At 40.0% G+C, this 18,528-nt stretch overlaps 1 protein-coding gene across 3 annotated transcripts in view; it reads right to left on the bottom strand.

The window, feature by feature from the left end:
• erich2 (glutamate-rich 2) overlaps positions 1-18,528 on the bottom strand; it is a 78,083-nt gene that overhangs the window by 786 nt on the left and 58,769 nt on the right. The window contains exons 1-4 of one of the 3 annotated variants that reach the window (XM_063885780.1): positions 1,565-1,636; positions 750-936; positions 213-270; positions 43-114 (exon numbers count right to left, since the gene is read on the bottom strand). In XM_063885780.1, coding sequence (XP_063741850.1) covers positions 43-114; positions 213-270; positions 750-887 — 268 coding nt within the window. In that variant the 5' untranslated portion in view covers positions 888-936; positions 1,565-1,636. Of the gene's footprint in view, positions 1-42; positions 115-212; positions 271-749; positions 937-1,416; positions 1,637-18,528 lie in introns of those variants that run through there. The other 2 variants (XM_063885779.1, XM_063885778.1) reach the window with 2 other exon arrangements.

Raw genomic sequence — 18,528 nt, 5'->3', positions numbered from 1 at the left:
GTGATTATAGTGTAGGTTTTTGTGCAAGATAAAAACCATTACCCTGTGAGAGCTTCTTCTGGAACAGCGGGAGAAACTCAGAGGCCTCAGGATGGTCTGGTTCATAGATGAGAACTGAAACATGGAATGAAAGAAGATGCAGCATTGGCTCACATCACTTGTGGCTGATTTATTGACTGACAGACTTCAGTTGATGGATGAAGGATACTTACTCATCCGACACAGTGTGCAGGCCAGCTGCAAGTCTTTGTCCATCACAGCTCTGAGGAACTGAAACCAAAATTTTAGGTTGAGTCTCAATCTCACTTAATTATAACATAGTTGAGGCTATACCAGAGTTTGCTAAAACAAAGGAATGGAAGGAGTTTTAACCAATCAGAATGCTTGTGTTCTGTGATAAAAATAATAATAAATAAAACACAAAAAATATATAAATATTTATATAATCAGGAAAAGTTGAAGTACGAGTGTCCAATAAAACAAAAAACAAAAAAACAAAAAACAGTTTATTCGGATTGAATGTCCAAAAAACAATAATATTTAATATAAAACACAAGTTAAAGTAACATGTATATTGCATACAGTGGTGTGGTAGTATTAAAATACATATTAACGCTGAATTGCACAGTTTAAGAGGGTTTTGCTGCTGATGGTCCTAGTGTCAGTCTACTAAGGCATCTAAATGAAAGAGCCCATCCTCTCAGCAGTGCATGAAGTGTGTAGTCATTGATGGGGATCAGTCACTTTACCTTCATTATCAGCTCCAATGGTGCCTTAATGTCTTCATCCCTTACCTCCTCTTCATCGCACTGTGCTTCCTCCATATTTGGCTCATGTGTGAAGAGAAATACTGTACCAAAGTCTGGGTACTTCTTCAAGTCTTTCATTTTCAGATCTTTTCCAGGCTCTGCATTGGACTGTGGGTGTTTTTGAACCCTGAAATCAAATTCAAGGGAATATTTAAACCACAGAATAATCATCTGTCTATCAATACTCACCTCATGTCACATAGAACTTTAAGAACGTTTTAAATATTTTGCTGTTCTCCACACAGTACAACAAATAGGAAAAAATGAAGAAAATCTTAATGAATGGAAGTTAACCTTTATCATAACGATTTACACCTGGAGCAGGATCATCCAAGTCTAATTTATCCATTTGTATTCCACCTACTTCCCAAAATGCGTTCTCACTAAAACTTGCTATTTTTTTTAACAAAAGCTGGAAGCACTACTACTGAAATAAATGATTACGTCATTAACTAGCATGTTCATTTACAAGCGTAGACAGTTAAGTTATAGCTTAAGGTAGCATGTAGCTAACTTAGCATGACATTTGTAGCCTATCCATTGTTTATTTACTGTTTTGTGAAGTAACGTTAGCTTATTTAATGTCTGTAAGCCACCAGTTGCTCACCTGCTCATTGCGGAAGATGACTCGACTGCAACTCAAGATACTTATTCTTTAAATTCTGAGACGTTCATGTGAAGTTTAATTAGAGTTTCTCATGCTATGGCTAACCTGGCTAGCTAGCTAAGTTTACAGCGTTGCTAACAGTCATTACCATAGTAACAGCGCTACTCAGAGTCAGTGCTGCCTTCATGATTACCGGAAATATTGCAATCTGTTACAAAAAGTGCGGATGCAATGACTTAGACACTTTATAAAATGGCTTGAGCCGGAAACAATAAAGCTTTTATTCTGATCAAAAATGGTGCAAATACAAAATCACAGGGACGTCTAGTCCAAAATAGAAAAAAAAAAAATGACATACACACAACACAGCTCTCTAAAATGTTAACAGGTCAACTATTTATCAACTTAATTATTGTAATTCCAAATGACAATTTGGAATGACAATGAAATATATCTCAAAATAGTGTAACACAATAAATCAAATAAATCATAATATGCTACTAGCTCTGACCATTAAAGCCCTAAACAATGACATTTCAAATTCAAAGAAAATAGTGTCTCCCATGACCATGCACTACATGGTATGGTCCAATTTAGTACAGCTGTTTCAACTGATTGAGCCTCTACTTTAGGCAGCAGTAATCTGTTGTTCTGTTTGGAACTCAGGAACTGTGAACAAGAGATACAGCAGGTTACCTTGGCACATTGAAAAGCATTTTTATGTCAAGTATAATTCTAATAAAACTATCTTCAACAAAATATTGATCTGATCGATGATCAAAAACATTTCTAACAAGAATTGAACTGTTAATTGTAGTGCGTGCACTAACCACAATGACTATGTGTTTGAATATGTTGTACTGAGTGTGCCATTTACCATATGCAAATACGACGTCTTCGTCACACAATTCTAAAGAAATATAAAGTTGTGTAATGACTTGGAGCAGTAGTGCAGCACTGTATGTACAGTAGTTGTTTTTTTTACATCTATTTTTAATTGATTATTGTGCGTTTTTATTTTATTATATTCATTGTTAATCTTTAAAAAAGCCCATTAGGTGTGAAATGTGTCAAAATGTTAGTTATCTTCATTACATATCTTTTTTGAGCTAAAACATCACTATACTACTATTTATAATTCTGCTATTTATATTTATAAGCTTACCCCCTTATGTTGCAACACAAGTGCAAATCTTTTATGGCTGATTTGTGGAATTTGTAGATCAACAACCTCATTAAAAATAAATTTAAATGCAAAAAAGGTCAACTATACAATATCTAAGCCTCAGAAAAAATACATTTTGAAGGCCTTTCTCCCATGCCAATCTTACACAGCCTAGCTGTTTCTGACCATCCCCCATGACAGCCATTTTTCATCCAATAAGTAGCTGTAACTGCTACATTAGCTGCCCATGCATTGAAAAAAACTGCCCTCAGTTTTGACTGTGTGTGTGTGTGTGTGTGTGTGTGTGTGTGTGTGTGTGTGTGTGTGTGTGTGTGTGTGTGTGTGTGTGTGTGTGTGTGTGTGTGTGTGTGTGTGTGTGTGTGTGTGTGTGTGTGTGTGTGTGTGTGTGTGTGTGTGTGGTGTGTGTGTGTGGGGTGAGGATGGAGGTATCGTGTGTGTGGTTAAAAGATTCAGGTGACGTCAGCACTTGGCTGTACTGTTTCACAGTTTTTTATAATCTCAGGAAGATACAAACTGTCATATTGACAAACTGAAGACTTCCCACAGAGACTAAATTAGCACTTGACTGACAGGCTTGCTCATTTTCTGCTAGAGTTTAGAGCAGTGTTTGGAGAAAGGTGAGGTTAGTTTGGATTGTTAAATGTGCATGCCATCTCTTCACCTCCTACTCCGTCACACACAAGAACATACACACACACACACGCACACGCACGCACACACACACACACGCACACACACACACACACACACACACACACACACACACACACACACACACACACACACACACACACACACACACACACACACACACACACACACACACACACACACACACACACACACACACACACACACCAATTAGGGAGTGCAGTGAAGTTGCTCGGACTGAGCTCTCCCTTGGGTTCCCTCTCATGCACAGCGACATGCCAGTGAACCATGTGCATGTGTGTATAAGTGAGTGTGTAAATGCTTCTGTGTGGGCTGTGTGTGTTTCTAGAGTGCAGAGGAGGCAATAAGTATCATTTAGGGTTTGCTTTGTCACTGCATTAGTGGAAAATACTCAGAAAACAAAATGGGCAACAACACATCCACTAGTCACAGTCTATTTCTCATAGAATGTTGTGGAATTGTTAATCATTTAGATTCGATTTTGAAAAGGTCAAAGATTCATTCAGTCTTGTCGATTTTGCTTCATCAGGACTCACTGTGGTGTGGTTTGATTGGATTAGATATACAAAGCTGGCTAAATAAGTAAACAACCCAACAACTGAAATCAAAGCTCTGTAAAATGTTGCTGAGCATCTGTCCCTGGACATATCGTGATATCACATATTCCAAACTAACCTGTGCAAACTTTAAATCAACAAGAGAACGGACCGAACTTAAAAATACAATGATTTCTCATGTCATTGAAAAGAGATTGTTTGAGAAAATAGGTTTAGAGGGCTTTAAATGGGCCAAATTATGCTAATTTTCAGGTTTCATAATGTTGTGCCTCTACTGTGATATGTTTACATGCTTTAATGTTCAAAAAGGTCTTTATGTATCTCATACTGCCTCTGTGCTGCAGGACCACTTTTTGCCCGTTGTCTGAAACCAGAGCACAGTCTGCTCTGATTGGTTAGCTGGCCGGTTGTGATTGGTCAACCGCTTAAAGATGTCCTCCCCTTATCCTATGTACAATGTTTTGAAACGCTGATACAATAGATTACTGTAGGAAAATTCACCATATTTTTACAGCTATTTGTGTTACCAGTGTGACTATAGCGCTACAACTCAAGAAGTTGTAAAGGAGTAAAAAGAAAAAAAGGGGGAAAACCTGAAAAGCAAACATATTGGTGTCCATAACTTATAGAGATCATCAGTTCATCTTTTATTAGATTAGAAAGAATCAATGTTCTCCCCCAAATAACTCTTTTAAAATCCAATGCAAAACCCCAAAATTGAACCTGAGCCGCAAAATCTGTTCTACAATTTCATCTAGTTTTATGGAGACCTCCCTCAACCTACCTCCCTGGGAACAGACAGACCGACAGACACAGAGCCACAAAATGCACACGTACTCACTCACACACATGCACAAACAGCACCAGCAGCCCATCAGGAACACCTGCCATAGAGGGTTGATGGGAAAATATATTTCGCACAGACGACACGATAACAGAATCATTTCACACTTCAGTGATCCTGGGCACCTTCCCTTTTGTGTCCATGTATGAGGTTGTGTGTGTGTGCATGAGTGTGGTGTGCGTGTCTGTGTGTTGGAAAGAGAGCCCCAGCATGCTCATCTAATAGTGCTGGCGGGTTGTATGTACTGTATGTGCCTTGAGAGACTCTGCTCCTCACAAATTTCCATAAGATGAGCCCGGGGCCAACTGCAAGAGAGAACACAGAGCAGGGAATGGGCCCTGTCACAGTCCTGCAGGACATCACAGTGTGGAACGTGAAGCATGTTTCTCTGTGATGGAACGCCACTGAACACACTGTTCCCATCATTAACACGGATCAGCATTAACAAAACAAAGCCACATCGCTGTCACAACGGCTTCATCTGTATAACTTTGTCTGTGTTTGGGACACGTTGACGCTACCGTGTCCTCCAGCACACGTGTTTATGAAGCATCTGTGAAGGTCTATCAGTGTGATATGGTGTATGACGATCCATCCTCATGCCTCACAGCCTTTGGCAGGCTGAAGGCTAATAATAAATGCAAATTACAATCAGAGGAGCAAATCGGAGCTGGAGAGGATAATTGCTCCATTATGGCTTTTTGTGTGTGTGTGTGTGTGTGTGTGTGTGTGTTTCTTGTATAACAGCCACAGCGGGGGTTACCGATTGCCAGGTGCTGACGTCAAAAACAGACTGCATAACAGGTCAAGTGAGGTGTTCCTTTATTGATTTATTTGTTGGACAAAATTCTACTTTTCCAGTACGAGTGCCATGTAAGGCTAATTAAAGTGCATGATGCAAGAGAAAGAAACACCGTCCAATTGATAACACGCTACCCCCAATGCCACGTTTAAAATAAGTGAAACGTAAAGCTGTGTGACTTTTGTGTGAATTCAATGCCATTGACGGTTAAAGCCTGTGGCGTATCTGTCTCAGTGACATTCTTCATTTTCCATTTAATTTCATTTATTGGGATTCTCATTAGCTTCATCAGCACAGAGGGTGGTTTGTTTATCCTGGGACACACACACACACACAACACACATTCAAACATAAAAATGTTTTCGAGAAGAAAATACTCTATACTCAGGTGGGAAATATAGCATTGCTAACAACCTCTTGTGTGACGCATGGACATCTATAAATCAAAACAACTTTCTTTTTTTAGGTGAGACTGAGTCCTTTCTGCTCTATTGAAAGTTAACATGACTTACCATGTTGAATTCTTAAGCTTAAAAGTGTGAAAATGACACATTGGGGATTAGTTTAGCTAAACGTATTTAGTGATGCCTGTTTCTAGCTTCATATTAAGTGTGCATGCTGTCTGTTATAGTCCCCCATGAGACCTATAGATTTTACATGAACCAAAGAGGAAACCTTGTGTGTTAATCGGTGAGATAGATTCTGGTAGGTCACTTGTGTTACTTCTGGACAGAACCAGGCTTGTTGTTACCACCATTTCTTTTAAGCAAGCTGCAACCTCCTGGTCTGAAAAAGAAAGTGCCATGAACTGGCATTCTTTCTAAGGTCAGCATATGCAATTCCACTGGAGAAATATGATTGCATAGAAGTCTATGGAAAAATTACTTCTTAATGAATTTACTACCCATGATTTTAAACAAGTTTATGGTGTCAAATGTTAGGTTCAAGTCTTCTTCAATACAAACTGGGGTTCATTTTGTAAATGATGGTCCCATTTAGAACAAAAAAAGATCAAATGGGGTCCTTCGAGGGGCGTGGCTACCATGTGATAGACAGGTCCTGTCTGTCTGTTGGTGCACACACACAGTAGAAACACATGCTGAAATGACACATCAGATTATTGTGTTTGCTCTATTAAATCACTCACTTATTTCTGTCCTCGTAACATGAGCCAAGGGGTTTTACCACTAATATTCATGTTATTAGCCATGCTTTGCTTTTAATGTGAAATCTATTTAAGAGGATGACTCCTGCCTCTGGGCACTTTATTATATGTCTGTATGTCATCATCACAATCATCATCATCTGTAACTTGGTAAGCACTCTTTCACTCACTCTTTCCCTTTCTCTGCCACACCGCTCACTGATGGAGCCGGCCCATCTGTGTCCCTTTCAGCCCATTCATCATTTTACTCACTCATCAACTCTGTATTTCTTCATTTTCTTTCCTCACTCCATCTCTGTCTCTTCCTCACTCATCACCCATTTCAGGGGGCTTAGCGTTCCACCCATTCCTTCCTGCCGCTCCATCCATCTGCCTCCCACTTTCAGAGTATCCAGCTTTTTCCCTGCTTCATTTTCTGCCTCTGTCCTTTCTGCTGGCCACCCATCCATAAAGGAAGATGTTCCCATAATGGAGCCTGCAGAAGCTAGGGACTTGAAAAGCACTATTCTAAAACATATTCAAAAGCTATATCAATCTTTAACGATGATTGCGCAACAATATGTCCAGGCAAATATGTTTCTGTATTGAAAAGATAAACAGAAGCAGCGTTTCAAAATTATCATAGCAAAAAGATGCACCAATGCTTATTCCCACAACCTGGACGTGCGAGAGAACTCTTTTTGAAAATGTGCTTTAAGGATATAAAGGTGCAGTTGAATGGTAGATGGTACAAGAGGGTGTACTGTATGCTTCATGAACCACATTTAACAGAGATCCACAAAGCTAATTTAAACCTTTGTGGACAATTCTGAGAGAAGAAAGGAAGCATATGATGATATGAACCTCCATGTCCAACCTTAAAGGTCCTGAAATCCTTTTATTCTAAATCAACTTCTTATTAAAAGTGATTGCCCCCTACCCCACTTCCTGCCCTTGCTCACCCGTGCCTATTTTCAAACTCAACCACAGACTTACAAAGAAGCCGAAAACACAAAAAAACTAGAGCTCTAGCGTGCTTGAGATGAATAACCCCTTAAAGGCTTACCCTACTTCCTACCGCCTACTTCCAGCGCCCTTGCCTTGACCACATTGATTTCCGTGACCCTATCGTGAAGACTTTGTGACAGAATTGCGCTGACAAAACCGACAGATAGAAATACAAACCCATGGCAAATTACTCAAAACAGCTTTGTTGGTTGTTTCTGCTATGGTGTCTCCAGTAGCACCTTTTGTAATTAAAACACAAAAACAGACTCATAAGCACTGCATTCAATCAAAGTCTGTTCTGGACAGTTTTCCTGTTTTGAGCTCCACAAACTCTTGAGGGAAAAATCTGACTGTTTGGCGGCTAAATACTCCATGGACAATTTATGTAAAGTTCTTAATAAACACATGACTTGGTTGTGTCGAGTGTGAAAGTCAACAAGCAGTTACGTAGTATATTTACTTAACATACAAAAAACCCAGCAGCTGACTTGCCCACTTTTTACAAGTATGGTGGTCCTTTACCTTGTACTCCGTAGGCAAGATGGCACCCATTGCGGGTTACAATTGTCCATCATTCAACTATTTGACCAACATCTGTAAATCATCAGGTACTCAACAGTCAAGGACCTCTATTATGCCCTCCTTGGCCTTATGCTCTCAAAATAGCAAGTGTAAGCAACGTGTAGAAACCATATGTAAGGTCTCTTCATGTTTATTTTCTATTTTGTATTTTTCTCTTAATTTTGGTGGTGGGCGTGCACTGGAGCTTGGGGCAGGGGTTAGTGGTTGTTTAACCTGGTTGAATTAACCTGCTCCCTTGGATCAAAGAGAGAGAGACATTTTCCGTTGACCACAATTTTTTACTCCAGTTTCAACAGCACCTTCCATATCAATTCCCATTGCAATATGTATTACAATCTCACATCCATGGCTGGTACTGGATTGTATTTTTTGCCTGTGTTTTGAATAAATTGTCAAACGAACAGAATGAATGGCGCAGTTTTTACCATATGGCTTCTTTTGGACTGCCTACAGACACATTACAAGGAATAAGACATTGAAACACAGCAGTGGTTATTTCATCCATCATGTATATAAGAATTACAGCTTTAAATAATTGAAATCACAATGCTTTTATATGTTTACACTTGTCCTCAGAAAACCATCGCTCACCGGTTTCTGTAGACTGACAGGTACGATTGCAAGGTGGCACCTGAGGAGAAACCCATTCCCCCATCTTTCTCTCCTCCTCCTCTGTGTGCTTTCACTCTTTCTCTCCCACCCTGATGCAGTTGAACGATGAGGTAATTTGAGTGACAGCCAAAGCGGCCATTTGAAACAGCGAGAAGGGTATAGAAAGGCCCCGAGCAGCTTCAACAGCTCATGTGGTGGAATGAAAGGGGGGGGGGATTATAAAGATTTATTCCTAGGGCGCTCCAATGGCACTGGCATGATTATGATACCATAACACAAGGTGCCATAAAGAAAATGCTGTCAGCTAAATGAAGAGCAGAGTGCCAAAATGTGCTCACCATTATGTGATCAATCACACCTGTCAAGCTCGTAGCCCTCGATCAGGAAAAGCTGTCCCTGTCAGCTGTTGCCTGTTCATCCCTTTCCCTCTGAATTTAATTCTTTTTTTGTTTGTTAACTGCCCATCTGTATGTGTGTGAGTGTGTTTCTGGGTCGTTTTGCCTCTTTTCCCAGGCGGCCACAAGTCTCCCATCTACAATACCTCATGTGAGCGCTGATAAGAGGTGAAGAATTACCAAACACGTTGGCCGCATGCTGCCCGAGATCACACACTGAGCCCCCCTGTAATATTTCACAGGGAGGAAGAAAGGGATGCATACATCATCCTGACAGAGCCAGAATGGAGAGAGACATCCCTCTGTTATCTCAACACACACACGCACTGTCAGAGATTTATTGTACAAGGCTTTAATGGTGCCCTCGCACACAACTCTCTCTCTCTTTCTCTCGCTCTCTCTCTATCCTCACACAAACACACATCCATCCATCATTCACCTTCTTCTTCCTCTGTTTTCCTCCATCTTCCCGGTGTCCATCTCCTATCTCCCTTTATTTCTTATACATCGTCCCTGTTTTCCCCTCCTCTCTTCTAAAGACTACTCCCGATTCCTCTTTTTTTCAGCCCAGTTAATTGAAATACAGTAAAAATAAAGATGTCAAAGTCTGGCTAAAAGTGTGAAGAAAGATTTCTGTCATCCTGGGGGTAAAGAGGAGTGTAAACAGACTGTAATGTGTTTTAATAAATAGATAAATGTTCCCAATAAACACCATGCTGACAGCCATACATGACTCTTTAATAGGTAGTGGTTAAACCTTAAACACAGACCATTTACCTTTGTGATTTATAGAGCAATGCTTGCAGCCACTAGCATAGGCTGGTCTCCTGTTTACTCCCTGTCAAATGCTTGTTGCGTGGCTCATATATTGCATTTGTGAACATCTTAGGTTTGTAGTTATTGTATTGTAGTTTAAAGAGTTACAGATGCAGTTGGTTTATTTAGGAAAATCTGGTCTCAAGTGGATTTGAGACCAGATAAGTGGATAAAGGAGAGAAATTACAAAACATGGACAACATAGTTCATTTTTGAGTACATGGGCTTTTTTGCTTCCATAACATTACTTATTTTAGACTAGTTGAAAGAAAACATCCAAAACAAACATTGAGGTGTTTATTTTACCATAGTCTGTCTCCTCTCAATTAGTCCCAGGGACACAAAGAGTTAACATTACATAACGCATAATTTGAATATTTAAACCATAACATTTAGTTTTGATTTTGCAAAATGAATGTATGAAATTAAAAAAAACATACAATTAAAGGCCATTCTACGGTGGCTGACCCATGCAAAAACACTTTTAATAGGAGAAACAAGCTGCAATTTCAGAAAAGACATCAATATAAAATGTGCCAAAACAACTTGTCGAAACATGTGCAGCGATTACTAAAAGCGCTGCATAAACATAAACACTGCAATTAATTAAATTGCTGCCAGAAGCTAAAAACACAACAGAAATGGGGACAATTAAAAGTGACGCACACAGCTGGGACCAGTTTATGCAGCGGATTTCGTAAATGGTCTGCATGGTTCATCAAGTTGGTGAAGATATCTCTTTGTTTGCATTTGTTTTGGCACGTTTTTTAAATTTTTTATATGTATTATTTTTGAGACTGCAGCGTGTTCACAATGGAAGTTATTTGGGCCGTTGTCGTGTGTTTGCACTGGTTGGCCACCGTAGTAGTTTCAGTAAACCAGACTTTATTCATTTTCTCTAGCTTTTTTTATTCACAGAGGGTCTTAATCATTCAAACTTGATTTATAGAAGTATATTTTATTTCTAAAAACATGGCACAATGTTTTTGGCTGGCTTTATAAAATGTTTAGATTTCTGTTTTGAAATGATAGGCAAAATGGCACATTTTTCAAGATATCCATCACTTGCTTATTTAATCATACAATTTTAGAAACCGGTAATAAATATAATTGCCATAATGTATATAACTAACAATGATAATATTTTATGGTAATTTATTTTTAGGTTAACATTTTTTTTTAACCAAATTCACCTAATGTCTTCTTTTAAATACAGTAAAATAGGCCACTACCAGTGAGCAAAGAAGCAGACGTGCTTTAGAGGAAAACAGAAGAGGGACATACTGAAAGGTTATCGTGTGGAACAGCAGGGTGAGGGAGGAGTCACACCCACACTCCTGAGAAGAGGCCTAATTAGGCAGAAAGTGGAAACACCTGTGAGTGGGGCAGCAGGCCTACATGTCCTTTAAGTGACATCATTGAAGCAAAAGTTGAATCTGTGATGCAGTGATTTTACACTGTCAGATATTGTGATTATTAAATAACAGTTAACTCTGGTTGATTTTCTTGGAAAACGTAATTACAGTACCAACAATATGATTGAAGGTCCAAAAGAACGATCATCTAAAATTGATCGTTCTGATTTCTTTACCTGGGGTCGTATGAGCTGCTTAATCATGGTCCATGCGTTTTCTACAGTAGATTGTGGTCTGCATGCAAAGCAATGTACTCCTGTGGATATTTAAACTCATTGCTTTTGGACCAAGAACTGAAGCAGTTATCTATGCTCTCTTCAAATCCACTAGACTTCATTTTAGAAGACAGTCATTTAACCTCGCAGAACACAGGAGTTGCTGATCTGCTGTTGCCTTGCCCCCAGGAAGGGCACTGGATGTTGATGCTGATTTTCATGGTACAAACATCAATATGACAGTCCGTGACATCATTGGGCCCAAAAATACTCTTTCCCATTGACTTACATTGGTAAATCAGCAGATAATTTATGTATAACTACCTAACACAAACACTTTCCAAGCCTTAATTTAAAGCTTTAGGGTCTAAAAGTAAACACGCTAAAGGCCAAATCCAGAGTTGTTTTCCCTCTCCATTCGTTTCACTGAGCCGCAATCGGTCGTGACGCTGCAGACAGAGGCGGTGCTTGGGCAAAATGTTAGTGCATGTCCTATGGGCCCATATACGGTATATTTTGCTGTATCTAGTTCTCTTTATACATCTGTGCATACAACCTTACTTTAAAACATCCAAACTTTCCCTTTAAGTAGGTGTGGCAAATATATGATGTTGCAATTTGCTTAAATGACTGGAAGGGAACAATCTTTTCCTCTTGACCTTCTTTAAGGTCAGCAGGAAGGTAGAATCACTGCGTCCGCCCCAGCCTCTCCCCAAGGGGATTGTATCATTGAAACCTATGTCCGTCTCTCTTCTCACCTGTACACCCTTTATCAGTGATGGTTATTGCAAGGTCGCTGGAGGACACTTTCGTCTGTCTCCATTCATTCGTCCTTAAACAAAGTCATAAAACATCAGATCTGACCTCTGGGAGGACATGCATCTAAACATGCTTAGAGTTTTAGAGTCTAATAACTGGTGTTAATGATCCAGGTTGCGTGTGTTGCTTTGTGTGTGGTGTGTGCTAGTTTGGAAGTGTGTTTGAGTGATGCCTTGTCTGACAGTGATTCGCCGCAAAAAAACGATAATCCATTTCTGCTTTTCATTTTCACCTGAACATCAGCTTTTGTATGCAGGAGAAGTTTGCACTCTCCTACAATCACGCACACACGTACACACACACACACACACACACACACACACACACACACACACACACACACACACACACACACACACACTTTACACTCTCACATACGCAGACCCTCTCGCCCTTCAATACAACCCTATAATTTGCCAGATGCGGTGAATCGCTGGTTACTATGGCAACTACAGCGGGAGAGGTTTTTTTTCTTGTTTTTTCTCAATTTTGGCAATAGCCCTGCACACACACACATGGGCGTCATGTGATCATGGCTGAGGTGCTGAATGGAGGAATGAATCAAAATGCAGCTCCAATGGATGTTGACGGCAGTGGGGATTGGACATGTGACAACATCCCATAATGAACGGAAGGGTGTTCATCTTTAAGTGCAGGTGGACAGTTGTGACTTTGCGGAATTGAAAGACACACACACACACACACACACACACACACACACACCAAGGGGGGCTTCACAAATATAGATGAGGAAAGCAGATTCTCTAGAACAGGCTGGTAGAAAACAAAATGAGCTGAACTGACACTAACACTCTTAGACAAGCTCAGTGAGTCACTGTATGCGAACACAACACACACACAAACACACACTGATGCTCTAATACAGTCGACGGATACAGCAAATACAAAAAGGTTAACCAAGAGTTAACAGTTCATAATGAATATTCTGAAATGTCCTTCTAAGATGTTTCCCGATGTAATTACTGCTGTGCCATTTAAAAGAGACAACCTTTAAAATGCTAAATGAAATACAGCTCTTTCTTAAATAAACCCCAAGTCATCAGCTACTTCCAAAAAATGCGTTAGTGCTGCTGAGCCAATGAAATCAAGGCAGGGGATTATCCTCTGTCTCACACACACGCACAGTGCTGCATCTGGTTGCGACTGATAAGAGGAATTTTCCTCCCCTCTGGGAATCAAGCAGGAAGGAAAACACGAAGGAAGGAGATGTGGAGTGAAAGGTCGGCACGTGGGGGTGGGGTGTGTGTGTGTGTGTGTGGGGGGGGGGGTGACAGTTGAGAGTTGAAGCGTCTCCGTCATCGCTTAAAGTAACACCAGCTCAGACATGATGTTTAGTTTAAAACCGATGAGTGTATCAGTGTGTGTGCTTCAGGGTGCCTCTTTACTTTACAGACTGGTTTAGGGAAATGGCAGCTAATCAATAAACAGCATGTAGACACACACACATTCCCACACTCTACAGCTGATCTGTTTATTCATGAGCTATACAGATATCAGCTTTTTTCCGAAGAGGTAGGTTTTTTTTTTGAAAGGCCTTAGTGGAGGTCAAATCCAGAAAATGTATAAAACTGTGTTTATGAGTGGAAACCGAAAAAACATTGCATCAAGGTTTGGTTATAATTTTAAATGACTATTTTGAAGGCTAAGGACAAAAAAAAAAAAAATCAGGAAGCTCCGGGGTTGTCCTTGATTTGACCTTCAGAATCTATGGCAGGGACTCAAAGCTTGTGCAGGCCATACATGTTTTTGTGTGAATCATACGTGGGTGTCTTACGTATGTTTGACGCCCACCGACCCGGGGACGTCAGCTGACGAAAAAGCTGCTCCTCTCTGCCTCCCCTTTCGTTTCCTGTCAAGATATGTAAATGTGGGATTTAGGCTTTGCGGGGGTGTGAAGCTTGGGCCAATCAGAGGCAAAACTCTGCGGCAGGAATTTACATAAATCTACATGGCTAATGTACTGTGCAAATTTAAGGAGTGACACTGTGCCTTCACCTTTTTCTCAGTGGTAATATAATACAACAACTGACCTTAAACTAAAAATGTAACCGCCCAAATAAATCCATTAATTTGCCTTCCAGTAGGACTGAGAGAAAAACAAACTGCATTTGTTTGTGTAATTGCCCATGAGCAGAAAGAGAGAGATGAAAGGAGAAACCGTATGAGAGAAACCAGTGAATAAACAGAGGAGATGGATGAGTCTATTAAAGCAGAGGCTAATCCAGGCTATTAGGGAGCAGAGAGAAGGAGTGCTGAAGAAAAGAATAAATACATTGGGTTAATGGCGCTAAATACAGACCTAAACGGGGTAGAGGACTGTTGGAGATTATTATAAATGTACCCGAGGGTGCTGCTAGGAATTATGGGCCTTCTGCACTCGAGATGACTCTGAACTGCCCCCAATGTTCCTCTGTGTTACAGTCTTATATGGAAATATCTGACAACACCTTCCTACTTTTATTACCGATCAATTGTCCCACACAAACACTTGGCACTAATGTTTGCTCAGCTTGAATCCATGTTAACTTAAGATCCAGATGTTCACAAGGTTTTTACCGGGAGTCAAATGATCCACATCGGTCTTCTCCTCTCCAAACCAAATGGACCCGGTGATAATCCAGAAAAACTGTGTTTCTTTACTCACATACACTAATTTACAAAGGCTTTTCATGCTTTTAGTCTCTTTCCACACTTCAAGTCAAGTCCACAGACTTGTACTGCTGACCTCCCTTTCACAGGCCACAATGAGGGCAGATGCAAGGTGCAGGAAGTCAGCTCTTTTTACTAGTTATTAGCCGAGGGTTAAAAGGTCGATGTCAAGGGTCTTGGAAAAGTTAAGCCTTTGTCCGAGCTTTTCACAATTTCCCCAATTTAACCACTTTTACAGAGTTTTCCATCAGTGAGCAACCTTCCACCTTCAGCTCTTTGGAGGCCTTGATAAGAGAAACATGCTGACGGGGCAGTAACCCTGAAAAGGGGGTGCTTAGTGGACAACCTGGAAGCTCAAACCAAGGTAAAAAGACCACCAAACACGAAGATGAATACTTCAGCAGATACATGGTGATTGTTGTGATGCGTAAGGGTTACAATGTAATCGTGTCAATGTATTCTTTCAGATAAGTGGAACGGTTACTCATGTAGCTGTCTATTTTAGAACTTGCATACCTACATTTCTCCTATTTCACCTACAATTAGCATTAGATAAAGCCTTATTTGCCTATTTCAATGTCCGACAACTTATTATACATTTCTTAGTGTAAGTAATCATCTGAGGAAGTTTAGGGTTTAGGATTTAGGATTATCACTGATTTGTGGGATTTGTGATGATTCTGTGAGAATTCCTTCTACGGTCTTAGAACAAAAATCTAATGCATGGATTTGAGGGAATAAATGTGACTGCAGAAATCTATGTCTGGAAATACACTGATATTTTTACGTCACTATGATGTGTGGGTTTTGTAATACTGACGCGCACCTCACGTAAAGTCTGGATGCTGATTGGAGGAGGAAGGCAGGTTCGCAGCTCACGTCTGGCCAATCAGAAAGCAGCATGTCACACTCATCGTCGTAGTGATAAGTCCCCACTGTCAATGCTGGAGGGTGTGAGAAGGAAAGAGGGAAAGGGGGCATGGTAAACAAGTAGGACAGACACACACACACACACACACACACACACACACACACACACACACACATGAAGACACACAAACACACACACACTAACCATAGTGGACGGGCCTTCGCTTCCCATTAGGTTCAGTGCTGCCCTGAGGATGGGGTAAAAATACTTCACCACAAAGAGAGCGACCAAAACAACCAGTGTGTGTGTGTGTGTGTGTGTGTGTGTGTGTGTGTGTGTGTGTGTGTGTGTGTGTGTGTGTGTGTGTGTGTGTGTGTGTGTGTGTGTGTGTGTGTGTGTGTGCTGTCACCTTGCACTGATTACCCTCTGCAAATAATTAATCCGGAAAACATTACCATAATGTTGATGGTTCCAAATAAATACCGGATTTTAAAAAAAGAAAACCAATTTGTATACAACAATTCAAATGCATCTAAGAACAGAAACTGTATCCAGTGTAATTAATGGGAAGCATATAAAAACGCACTCCTGTAGTTGCGTTATCTCCCAACCGTACATCATTGACAGGATTTCCAATCATCTCTGAGTCATTCTCCATAAAATGGAGTTCAGTGTATTTTCTGGAGGAAAGGGAACAAAAGGAGATATGGTGCTTTCCTCTATCTAGGACATGTGTGGGTGTTTTAACCCTTCAGCCTGAAAACAGCTCCTCAACACCCCCCTTGGCTTCCATTAGCATCACACTGTCAATGCATTGCCGTATCATGAGCTTAAAGGAATAGCTTGACAATTCAGGAAACACTCGTAGTGGTTTACTTGTTTAAGTTAGAAAATAGTAGTTATAACAATATTAATCCTAGCTTCTCTTAAAAATTATAATGAATGCTTTACAACAAACAAAAACACCAAACAAAGCATATTACGTTAGAAAAGGGGCAAAGGAGATGAGCAAAGAGAAAGTAAAAGACAATAAAATGAAGATTTTTGCATATATAGGAATACAAACAGAAAAATAAATAAGCTTTGAGTAATACCTGAAGGAGATCTATACCTGTATGTAGATTCAAAATGGAGCTACAGTATTAGCCAGCAGCTGTTTAGCAGCTGGGTTAAAATTTGAAAGCAGGAGGAAACAACTAGCCTGTCTCCATTCAAAGGTAGCAAATGTTACTTACTAACAGGTCTAAAGCTCTCTATTAACATGTTATATATCCTTTGTAATCTTTATTAAAGAAAGGTGTGAAAATCACAAATTGCTGTTTTTACTAAACTAAGCTAACTTCCTGCTAGCTATTGCATCGCATTTAAAGAATCATATGCTAAATAACAGTGAGAGTGAAAATGATTCAGTATTTGAATTATCAAAATACATCATGTAATAAGTCGGATTAAGTATTGTTGGTACATGTAGGCCAAGTTTGCAGTTCAATTTTACAGTTTTCGCTAAACTACGTTAGCCAGCTGCTTGCTTTAGCTTCATATCTAGCAGGTGAAATCAATCTGGTTTGACAACACAGAGAATACGTTTAATTCACAAAATGTCAAATCCATCATTTATGCTAGTTCACATTGATCCAATTTGAATGTGTGACATAGGGGTGTTTTGTACAGTTTGCACATAGTTATGTAACAGCAAATGTGTTCTACCATACATCCTCTGTCACACAATGTACTCTCTTGTGAGTCACCTTAACTTACTGTCTTGTCTTACAGTTATATACACACACACACACACACACACACACACACACACACACACACACACACACACACACACACACACACACACACACACACACACACACACACACACACACACACACACACACACACACACACACACACACACACACAGATTTCTGATGAGAGATTTCCTGGTATAAACACCAGTCAAGTGATGCTCAGTGACATTAGTACAATGTTCCTGGAGTCATTCATGGTGAGCTCAAAACACACACTTCCCATTTAGCTGACACAGTAACATCCCACTGCACATTTTGCCAGAAGATGAAAACAATCAAAGCTGCAAAATAGGTTGTGTAGATGTGTTTCGTGTGTGTTTATAATGCTGTTAAAAGAGCTGATTTTTGCAGAAGAAATACAAGATGTCTCATGCCATCACATCTTTATCCCACAATAACACATAAGAGCATGCGTTTGTAGGACCATGACCAAATAAATGACAAATAAATCCATTGCATGAACTCTCCCTCCCTTCTTCTAAATAACACCACTGTATTACCTTTTGTTATTTTGCTCACCTCAAACACAGATATATATCCCTCCTCATCTATTCGAGATCTGTTCCCAGGCTGCTTTTGATAAATCACCACATTAAATGTGGCCATTTTTAGGTGCACCACACTTCCTTCTGCTTATTGGTTTCAGATAAAACTGCAATATTTCCATTCATCTATTTCCGTTTGTCGATGCTCTGTGTACCA

This window comes from Eleginops maclovinus, chromosome 6 (assembly GCF_036324505.1).
Source record: "Eleginops maclovinus isolate JMC-PN-2008 ecotype Puerto Natales chromosome 6, JC_Emac_rtc_rv5, whole genome shotgun sequence".
Lineage (NCBI taxonomy): Eukaryota > Metazoa > Chordata > Actinopteri > Perciformes > Eleginopidae > Eleginops > Eleginops maclovinus.
Note: the sequence above shows the minus strand (reverse complement) of the source record. Positions and strands in the feature narration are given on the sequence as shown.